Source organism: Falco cherrug, chromosome 3, assembly GCF_023634085.1.
Source record: "Falco cherrug isolate bFalChe1 chromosome 3, bFalChe1.pri, whole genome shotgun sequence".
Classification (NCBI taxonomy): Eukaryota; Metazoa; Chordata; class Aves; order Falconiformes; family Falconidae; genus Falco; species Falco cherrug.
The window spans coordinates 92,860,702-92,872,045 of NC_073699.1; the positions used below are offsets into that span (position 1 = coordinate 92,860,702).

The 11,344-nt window shown below is 37.8% G+C and overlaps 1 protein-coding gene across 2 annotated transcripts in view; it reads left to right on the forward strand.

The window, feature by feature from the left end:
• Nucleotides 1–7,338, forward strand: part of EXOC2 (exocyst complex component 2) — a 133,601-nt gene extending 126,263 nt beyond the window's left edge. For both annotated transcript variants that reach the window (XM_055704147.1, XM_055704148.1), the window contains exons 26-28: nucleotides 1,441–1,502; nucleotides 3,270–3,329; nucleotides 5,567–7,338. In XM_055704147.1, the coding sequence (XP_055560122.1) occupies nucleotides 1,441–1,502; nucleotides 3,270–3,329; nucleotides 5,567–5,660 (216 nt within the window). In that variant the 3' untranslated portion in view covers nucleotides 5,661–7,338. The remainder of the gene's footprint in view (nucleotides 1–1,440; nucleotides 1,503–3,269; nucleotides 3,330–5,566) is intronic.
• Nucleotides 7,339–11,344: the final 4,006 nt, after the last annotated feature.

The window sequence follows — 11,344 nt, forward strand, 5'->3', positions numbered from 1 at the left end:
TCCTCTGAACGTAGAAAATCCTGTTTGGCAGGCAGCAGGGGTGTGAGAATGATCTGAGCCTAGTCAGGCTGATCAAAAAATACCCGTTCCTGAAGAGGAGCCTGAATCTGTATTCCCACTCCCATGACCCACAGTTTTGCAGGGTTAGCCCTTCTGCTGTGTTTATTTAGGCTGTCATATCTGAGAATATGACACTTCCCCATGGTACTGCTGCCTCCTAAAACTTAGGAAAGACTCCAGAATCTTATGCGTAGGACTTCAAAAAAAGTCCAAGGCTGTTCAGCTTGGAGCACCATACAAAAAGAGGCGAAACATTCTGTGTTGAGAAAAGCATTTCTTTGCTTTTATAAAGCAAAAAAAAGTATAAAGTATAGAATTGTATATAAAGCTGGTGGGTGGCTGTGTCATATTTTGTGCCAGAAAGTTCTGGCGCTAAAAAAGCCTAAATTTCAGCTGGCTTCCTACCTAGGGGAGAGATGAGGTTGAAGACCTAAAAACCAAAGCCTTTCATTAGAACTGGAATTAGATGTCTGTGTTGCATTATAAAAAAGTTTGTTTTGGAAGATTAATGTCATATTAGTTGGGTGTAAATGTAGATCAGTTTCTGTAACGGCTAACTGGTTTAAATTTTATCTTTATGACGAACAAGAATGGAATGTGAATTTACATGAAGTTTACTTTCTATTTTTAAATAAAATGACTTAAACTATTGATCACATGCAGAATGTTTCAATTTCATATCAAACCTGTGATGATAATGATTGCTTTTCAAAGACTAAAGGATGACCAATGAAATCTGTTTAATAGTTGCGTTCGTTCTCCACCACGGTTTGCCTAGGTGAAAATTAATACCTAGTGCAGTGCAGGAGTAAAATCCTCAAGCTTGTGTGCCCACCAAGTTACAGAGAAGCAGCAGAGCACAACCATTTTACTTCCTCATCTGATGGAAAAAAAATAAATTCAACAGGAAAACCAAGAATAAAATGTGTATCGACAGATTTTTGTACTCTTGTGTTTCCTTCCTCCCTGGCCAGACTGTGCTGTGAGAAGTTAAGCTCACTGTATCTAATTTAAAAAAAAAATAATAATCAAAGTTGTATCCTTCTGTCTTTCTATCACACTACAAAAAAGACAGAATAGAATTGAAGATTTATTGCTTTTACTGAGTGACAAGCCAATGGTTTTTAGACTGCTACGTAGTGATTGTAGAAACAGTTTGACTTGAATCAAAAGTGTGAAATTGTTCCTTTTAGCAGTCTCCTGACATCACAGCATGGCAACAAAAAATAACAGGAAACAAACTTTTGAAAGCCAAGTCAGCTTATAACTGCAGCATGCAATAATATTTGGCTCTCAAAAAGATGAAACTTTGGGATACTGGTATTCACTTGGCAAAAGGACATTGTGTCATTTTTTTAATATTTGTGTTTCTGTCTTTAGGCAAGACTTGAAATCTGTGCATTGAGAGATACCGTGGCCATATACCTAACACCTGAAAGCAAGTAAGATGTACTGTAATGTCTGGTTTTTCAGTGTAATGGAATTCTTGATAAACATGCAAAATCATATAATGTAGATTAAGGATTAAGAAATTTTGCTTCAAATAGAACATGTGATATACTAGATAAATACACGAAAAACAGATTATTGGCAAGGTTTTAATAGATAACTTTTTGGTTTTACTTGAGTTTTTAGAGAAAAACTAGTATTTGCCACTCAAAAAAAAGGAAAAAAACTTATGAACAGCAGTACAACTGCTGAGGAAGATTACACTAAAGCAAGACAAAAGCAGATATCACTGACTTTTATGCAGTTTTTCATAGCAGTCTCATAAACCATATGGCAAAGAACCAGCCAGACCAGTCAGAGAAGCTACAGAACCAGACAGTGGCAGGATCCCCTTATAGGGATATGGAGAACTAGGGCTCTGTGCAAGCTTGTACAATACCCTGCTCCTTCACACAGCTGATCAGGGAAAGTGAATTCAGCTTCACACTGCCTCTTAGAATGAAAGCCTTCAAAAGGCTTTCAGCAATTTAGCATTTCTCAGTGAGGTGCAAGACAAAGATAAATAGTGTGGGACACACACATTAACATAGAGAAAGAAAAGCATTAGCAGCATCAGTGGCTGATGCAGTCAAGGCATGTAAAAACAGGCTATGATAGCTGTCAGCAGTTTTGAGTAAAGCTGATTGAAATTTCTAGGTGATTATGTCAGGAATTGGATATGGGCAGGTTCATTCATTATTTTAATTACCTACATTTCTGTTAGGGTTGGCATTACACGTTCCTGCACATGGCAGTTTGGTCATCTTACCTAATCAATGCTGTAGGAGACACTGCAGGGCTTGAGGGCCTAGTTTGTCCTCATAGTGTCACAGATAGTGTCTTGTGGTGTCACTGCATTCAGTTAAGATTTCCCTCTCCTGAGTGTCTGATATAACGAAGACCTCTACGTGAAAACTACTTGGCACTGGCTCAGATTGGATAAAGTAGAAGTGGTACTGTCCCTGATCGGCATGGGGCAAAGCACAGTGAACCCCGGGAGCTGGAGCATCATACATGCCTTTTTATTCCTGGACTTGCCACTAGTAGTAGTTGCCACAATTCACCGTGTTAATCTTTTGTTGACAAGATTGTACCTATCAGTGAAGGTCCTGCATCATTCCTTGTACTTCTGTTATCTGTTGCACAAAGAGGGGTGAAAAGCCCATCTTTGGAGTAACTCGAAACTTGACTGGATAATGCCCCAAGAAACTTCTAACCTGAAGTTGGCCCTGCTTTGAGAGGGGGGATGGACCTAAAGACTATGAATCTGTGTTACCTCAATGCAAGCCTACTGCAACTCTCTCTGTTGGCCCCCTTCTGCAGGGGAGAATGCAGTGACCTATCTACTGAGCGTAGAAAGCCAAAATCAGAGTTTTATCTGTGCTTCACACTCTGGTGGTCATTTAGTTTGAGGCAGAAGGCAGGCTGGCAAGTGTAATTCTTGAAGAGTCCAGGATGGTCAAGCACAGTCTTAAATCAGCTGCTGATTTAACATTTCCTGTTAATGTATGGGATTCGTCACATAGGAGACCTGCTTGAATCCATGATCACGTTATGTTCCATTTTTACATGAATTTCATCGTGTCTCAAGTTAATGTTTTGTTAATTCATTGAAATAAGAATGGATAAAATATAGCATATCTCCATGGAATTCATAGAGAGAAACTGTGAATGCTGAGATTTGTACCAGTGGAAAATGAGTATTTTTCTTTTCCTTGCAGCTCAAGCTTTAAGCAAGCTTTGGAAGCCTTGCCCCAGCTCTCAAGTGGAACTGACAAAAAGTGAGTATAATGCACCCTCATGGCTCAAAAGACCAGAAAGGAGACACTGCTTTTTACTCTTATATCAGAACTTTGTTATGAGAGAGTTAATGTTCACTAGTTTTGACCCTTCTGAACTACAGAGCAGAAGCCCCTTTGGACAGAGATAAGCTAAGTCTTTGTTCGTCATGGCCTATTAAATTACACAGAAGAGCCAATGGCTTTATAGCATATCCCTCTTGCCTGTCCTAGTCTTATCAGTTCAGTGTAGCTTTGTATTTCTTTTGCAAGTTCAGTCTGTTTTAGCCTTTGTTGTTAAAGTTTCTGTGAGGTCTTTGTCTTATCTTACTGCATTTAGCAGCAGTAAAGAAAAAAGGCCAAGGAGCCAAGTCCAAGCTTTTGCCAGCTGATATATAAGGAACTCTCAAAACTGGCCTGTTTCATTTTAAAAAAACAAATGAGAAGGGTCTGTGGTCCTTCCTTAACATCGGGAGGAATTTTGGGTTCCTCCTTCCCCACCATAGCAACCTTTGACAACCAAGCTGTTTTGGTGCATCTGACCTAGTATTTGGTAGGCTGTTTTACAAGCGTAGCTTAATGAAGAGTAGTACGGCAAAACTAGTATGGGTTTGTGATGAGAATATTAGTGTAAGTATAGATGTTTTGAACTTGAGATTAGTATTGTGGTATTTCGGGGAACTGAACTGCATCAAATCAGTTTGCACTTAACAGCCAGAATTTAGAGTATTTTGTAGACACATGAAGAGTTGTTTGTGTAGCCCATGGTCTACTGACATGCCTTCTTCCAGATGTCCCCTGTCTGTTTATTCAAACGTGCTCCTTGCTAGTCGCAACAAGTCTCAGGATACCTCCTTGCCTTACTTACCTTTATGCTTTATTAAAGATAGGAATCAGTTTTGAGTAAGGAGAGTTCTTTAAACTCAGACTTTCTGAAACACCTGTAGAATTTTTTTTTTTTTTTTTTTTTACTTAGTCACAAGCATTTGAGCTTCATGGGACAGATGATAATCAATAACTGCATCATTTTTACATCTACCTCAGAGTTCTGAGCCCTAGACAGTGCAAAACTTGTTCGGTTTCCAGGTCGTTACACCACAATTGTCACCGTTGCAGGCAGCTCATTGTAATCTACACATATTTGTGTAAAATAACGCACGTTTGTGCGCTGATTTAGAGCTGTTCATTCCCCTTCATTCACAGTCATTACTGTGATACTAAATGATGAATGTGGCCATAGTCATCTTCCAGAGGACTTGCTGAGGAAGCAGATACAGTTTTTGTGGTTCAAGTTGTTGTTGTTGTTGTTGGGGTTTTTGAACATACAGTATAATTTCTTATCTTACTGGCTGCTAAATAATCACAGCTTGCCAAAAAGTTGAGGTGATATATGTCTGCCCTATCTAGCTTGTTTCTGAAATAGAGCAAAAAGTTCAGGGAACATATTCTTCCCTAGAATACAGGGAAAATAAAACACACAGGCAAGACCGTAAAACTTCATGATGCATCTCCACTGTTACAATAAATATCCCCTACGACAGAGCCATCAACATGCTTAGTCCTACACCTGTAGTTTCTGGATTATAATAAATTTTATCCACTGCACCAAGTACCTTCTTGGCAGCTATGTAGGTGTAAACAAACCATAGTTATGCTCCAAAATGAACTCAGACGTAGTTTGTTATCTATAAAGAACAAAAACACATGGTTGTCAGTGAATTAGTATTTCTTCTGAAAGTCATACCATCTCTGATCTTTCAGCCATGATACTTCAGAGAAACCTATGAATACCTTCCAAAGTTTGAGAAAATTCACAGTTCAGCTACACACAAAAAGCCATAGTCTTGATAGGGATAATGGTTTTGTGGTACATAGTCTGGCAGTTGGGATTTTCATTACAGAAGTATGTTATGATGCTCTCTACCAGTCCTTTTGCCACTGTTTTGCAAATACACTTCTCTCAAGATGATGATCTTTATCTGGAAGGAAAGCCATATAAAGGGCTATATTATCACCCTGATAAAATCTCTGTGGCTAAGTCATCTTCTGGCCACAGATCATCCTCACACATTTGGTACACTTCTAAATACCTATAATGTTCATGTATTTTAGTAGACCCAATTTTAGGCCTTTTATTTAAACAGAGAATGTACTTGAAGTCACAGACGGAATAGCCAGAATTTTTGGTAATTGTTACCTTTTCAGAATCTGCCAAAGTTGTAACTATTTTCCTTTTACAGGTTACTTGAGGAGTTACTAAACAAATTCAAAAGCAGTATGCACTTGCAGCTGACCTGTTTTCAAGCTTCTTCATCAGCAATGATGAAAACATAGACAACGACATAATGCAGGCAACTCAAGACAAGTGTGCTTAAACATCACCCCTCTTGTCTGTACTTAATTCCTTTCAAGTGTCCAAAGAACAAAAGGAATTTCACTGAACAAGAAATTTGAGATAGAATTCTTTGAGAGAGTAATGGTATGGGGTATTCTGCTGAGTGAGACTTCTGGTCATAAATACCTTGATAAAATGATTTTCTGTCTACTGTGTTTCATTCTGTGGAGGGGTTTAAGCAGATTTTTGTTTACATACGCTCTTCTGGGCTGTACGTTCATGGAGAAATATTCATTGGTGTACTGCAGTCTGTTTCATTTGTTAAGGTGACATTTGTTAAAAACCCATTTCAATGTATTTTTAAATGTGAGTATTACTCCTGTTCTTCAGTGTAACAATCTGTTACTTTCTAGAATTAGTGATACTGATGTGAGTGGAAGACTCAACCTCTATAAACTGTTGAGAAGTATCTAATAAACATTACTACATACAGCTAATTAGTGTTCAGTTACAATATGGAGAAGGACACTGCTTCTTTGCATTTAAAAATTGCCATTTTTTTGTTGTTATCATCTACAATTTTGGTGGTTGTAAGTCTTGATTTCTTGGGAGGTTTTATTTTCTTCCTTCTTTTTTAATTAAACATGTTCCTGCTTCTTGTTTCTCCTTTCAGTTGGAGTATTGGTGGTAACTTACACATTTGAAATAAGCTCTCCTTTCATTGGCAGTTAACAGAAAAGTGCTCTGAGTTTATAAGATCAGTAGAAATTAAAAAAAAAAATCAAGTAAAATATTCTTTGGTGTTAAGGAGTGGAATAGTTAATAGCCTCTTGCATAGTCAAAAATAAGGAGCAGCACCATATGTCACTGGTTTTGCTGCTTCCTTCTTACTCATCTTTTCTTGTTCTTACAGGCTCACTACCACTGTCTTCCTCTTCCCTCTTTTTAGTCAGTCCATTTTTCACCACCAATTATTGAATTTGTGTGGAGAAGAATAGGGATTCAGGAGGAAAGAACAGATTTGCCGCCATTAAGATGTAGTTACACAAAGATCAAGAACCGTTTTCCCAACAGGGGAGATTTGACACTGACTTTCATTTTAGGACTTGATACAAGATCACAAAATATCTGCAGGAAGCTATAACAAGAGAGCAACTAATAGAAAGTGGTCTTCTTTTGGGAAGTGAGGAGCAAGTTTAATTTTATAACTGAAATCATGACTTAAATAATGCAGGAATAACTTATTCTTTCTGTATTTACAGTCATTTGGAGTGGGACTTTTCAGAAACAATACAGAGTTTTCAAAGGTTTTTTTAATGTCAGCATTTTCTTCTGCCAGTTCAGTTTACATGCTTTAAAAATACAATGTACAGTCCTTTTAACATGAAATAACTGAAGAAACAATTTGATGCACATGTATTTACTCGTTAAAAAAAAAATAAAAATATGTGTAAGTAGTATTAGCATGTTGAATGGAAGTGTGAAGTTTCATATGTCATTGTTGGCTTTCAGGGAGAATTGTTAAATGCCTGGAGCAGTGTTGTTCTGTTAAATGTTGTCCATTCTAAGCTGGTCATAGTCTCAGCTGCTGGTATTAACTGAACTAGTCATCCAGTTAGCTCAACTTGTTAAAGATTTTGCTTTGGAATAATAAAATATTAAGAAATATGGTCATAAGTTCTTCTTTAATTCCTCACTTTCCAAGAAATGTGGTTTCTTTATATATATTGCTAATCTACATTTTCTACATTTGTATCAGACATGTCCCAAAGTATCGAAAACATTTTATCATCTGTACTGAATTAATATGTATATTCAGGCATCTCTTTATTCTAATATTATTCTCTTAGTCATCTTCTGTTACAACACCTTGTTGCTTGTCTTTAAAACCTGAAGTCAGGTGTTTGTGTTTAGGTGCTTTTCTGAAGTAACACTTCAGAAAATGTCATTGACAGCCGACAAGAGAATCTCTAAGGGACTAAAATGTTACTTGAATTCAACCCAATATGAAGTAAATGCTCGCGGTTAAGTCAGAGCACTGTATTTCAATAAATCCACTTGGGGGAACTAAGGAAGTCAGCGAGCATCATGCTGCAGCACTATGTTGTGGAATCCCTTTGCGTGGAAGGAGCTGGGACTGCTGAGACTTCATAGTCAGCCTACAGCAGGCTGCAGTTCCTCTGAAAAGAAAATTATAGAAAACAAGAAGTGGTCCGTGTGGGTTTTGCAGAAAAAAAACCCAAACAAAACAAAACACAGCCCAAACCTGTTCAAAGATACACTGAGTTTTAAAAGTGGAAAAAGATGGGGAGACCACAACAAAATACACAATCATTTGGGGCTTGCAGAGAAAAGAGAGGCAGCAAGGAAATCAAAGTAACAGAAGTGAAAGGTTCTGACATTTAAAGCAAAGGTAAATGCTGAAAACAGTACAAGAGAAAATAAAGTGAATTATTACATGAACTTTGAACCTCTAGAAAAATCTAAAAATACAGACTGGAAAGAAATTGACACAAATAAAAACCTGGGGATGTTTTTTTCTCATTTAAAAGGAAAATTAGGAAGTAACAAGACTGTAGAATATATCTTGCTAAAAGTAGGTAAAGAATTATAGAAAAATTCAATTGTAATATGCTGTGTTGAGATATTCAGCCTCTCAAGATGTTAAGGCATTCTCCTGTTACTGTATTTTCAACATCTATTTTGAATAGTCATGAGTTCAGGAGGTAGGCAAAGAAGTAATAAAAAACAAGTACTGTATCAGTGTAATGAGTGTGTGGTTCATTTGTGAGTATTTTTTTATAATTTGTTTCTTAAATTCCCCAGTAAAAGGGGGGGGGGGGTGGGTGGGTGGAATAGGGAAAAATTCATTATATGCCTGGATGTTAACTTCATGAATAGGTCATATAAGCAGCATAAAACAAAGAGGAAATCCTGCCCCTTCTCATCCACAAAATGTTTCTTTTTAAAATTTATATTCTTTAGAAAATGTTATGAAATGTGCTAGTAGTATGTCATTGTCAAAGTTAAACACCTTCCTATAGCTTTTTAAAAGCCACTTAGAGAGTTTAAAAATATGAAAAGAGCCGTAGTCCTGCTAAGTTTCATGCATGTGCTGAAATTCAAGCACACGAACAGACATGAGACTTACTTGCTACTTGCTCAGAAGATCTTCAAATGTTGCACACGTGCCTGTCTTTTGAGGGTCTGGGATGTTGTGTTCTGTGGGCTAAACCCCCTGTGTCTTCCTCTAATTGCATAAGAAGACCCAGGACTCCAACCAGTTTAATTTCACTATATGGCAGCGAAGGAAAGGAGAAATCTCTGCTGAGCGTTGCAGAGTGACACTTTGTAGGGGCACTTTCGGCTGCAGCAATAATGTGTGACTGTTGCCTTGTAAAAGTACGTCCAGCTTCCCAGCCTTCACCAAAGCTCCTGCATCTCCCTGAAAAGAGGGTGCTTTATGTTGGAGGTGAGATTTTTATTTTTCTTTCTACCTAGACAGCCTTTTGCCATCCAGAACTAAGGAAACATTTCTCAAGTGCTACCGTATTTCTGTGGCTGTGTTAGTAAGTAGAGAGATGGAGGTAGAATAGAGCCATAAAAATTAGTGTAATACTGTACAGAGTGCATGGAGCTAAAAAAAGATAAACCTAGTTATTGTTTATTCTGATTCTGCTTTAGTTAAAAATACTTTTACATATGTTTGGAAAAAACAAGAATAAGAATTGATTTTTGATCTAAAGGAAGGTGTAATGGCAGTGAGTGCTTAAAAAAATTATGATGATAGAAGAATTTCATGAAGCTCTTTGCTAAGCCTGCTAAATGACAGGCAGAAAGTCCCTCTCCTGCAAACATCTAGCATCTAGCTAGGCAAAGCCCTAATAAATATCATAAAAATATTCACAAATTTAACTGCTTTTTAACTTTGAATGTAGTGATGGGCATTTTCTGTTTCTAATCTAAGAGAAGGTAGAAGATTGCCTTCTAGACACAGTTTTGGCCTTGTGAAGAAGGAAACATCATGAATCTTTTGCCATAGTTGCGCACAGTCATCAGAGACAACACCACACAGGGGCTTTATCCTTCCCAACCTGCTGCCAGACCATGTTTAAGTCAACTCCAGCCAACTTCTTTGGACCTGTCCTGCTAAAATACTCTTGAAGCACTGTGGTTTTTCCTGAGAATATTAATTGATACAATATTGATTATGTCAATGCATACAAATAATGATCTTTGTGTGCACACAGGTGTCCGGACTCATTAGCAATGAGGGGGTTAACTTGTTTTACACACTATAAACACGCTGCTGTTTTGGTCTTTTCAGTCTATAATATTTCTAAAAATTAGGAGATCCTTAACCTCATCAGAATACCTCAAAACTGCAAAAATTATCTCAGTGCTCCTGCTGAAGCTGAAGATTCTGAAGTCAGATTTGAGTCTTTTAACGTGGTAAAGCTTTAGCTCTTTGGGTCTGGTTGATTGGGTGCATCTTACCCTGGGACAGAATGAGGGACCCCTGGGGTACGTTACAGCTGCAATCTATATCTGTCAGGAATTGTAGCTCCTGCATGGCACTTAGCATGTTAGCATCAGTCAGGAGTTAGTGATAGGCTCTGACTACTGGGAAAACAGGCAACAGCACGTGCATTGTTTAACTGGTAAGATATTAAATATGTTTTGAATCAGTCAGGCTTTCAGGTCGGTTGGAATATTTGTGGATTTGTTAAACGTGAGGATAGACTTCAAACAGGGCTTTCGTCCTCTGGTCTTTCGGCATTTCTGGCTTAGCAGCGCGCCTTGGGGAGTGCCGGGTGACAACCCTTAACCAGAAAAAGAAAATAAAATTCATTGTAACTTGTAAATTTGTAAGATTTTTAGGAGGGAAACTGGTGGCTTTACAGTTCAAGGAAAAAAACCCAACCAAACAAAAAATCCTGCTTGAATATTTATCCCTAATTACATTCCATCCTGTCCATATACTGCTAAATTCAATTTACCTGCTATGTCCTCTTTAGCAGTGTTTCTGTTCTGCATTAGATGTTAGCGTTAAGTATGCACACATTAGGGTGTTCACAGAGTTAAGACTGCTTCTGCAGTGTTAACATGTGACATTGTTTCTCTTAACATCATTAAAGGAAGCCATCAAAAAAATGCTCGATGGTGAATTGTAGGCAAAAATAATTTTGTGCAAGCTGCGTTACGTGGTATGGGTATTTTGGCTTCATGTGGTTGACAGCTTGTTTTCTGACTTTGCAGTACCTAGTAGAGGTTTTTTGGCATGAAATAAAAAGGAAAACTGGGAATAAGAGAGACAGAGTTTCCTTAGGGAACATGATAGCCATGTCTGTCTTCACCTTTTTCAAGTTCCGTTTTTATAGAGTGCTGTCAGAGATTAAAGAATTCGTGCAATTCAGCTCCCTTTCTCTTTGTGCGGTTGGAGCTTCAGAGCTCCAAAAGCTGGTCTTTAATGAAGATATTAAGAGAGCATGTCCAAAATGGTGTATTTCTTTCAGAACAAGGTGTTTATCATGTAAATTATATACTTCATTCAGTATTACTTCACAGCCCAAGGGGGCTTTCATTTGGAGAGTCATCAGTGCACCCTTGAAGTACTGCAAAATAATGTGTGTTGGTGAGTAACTGAAATGACACAGTTTGCAACATTCATCATTGCACAGAA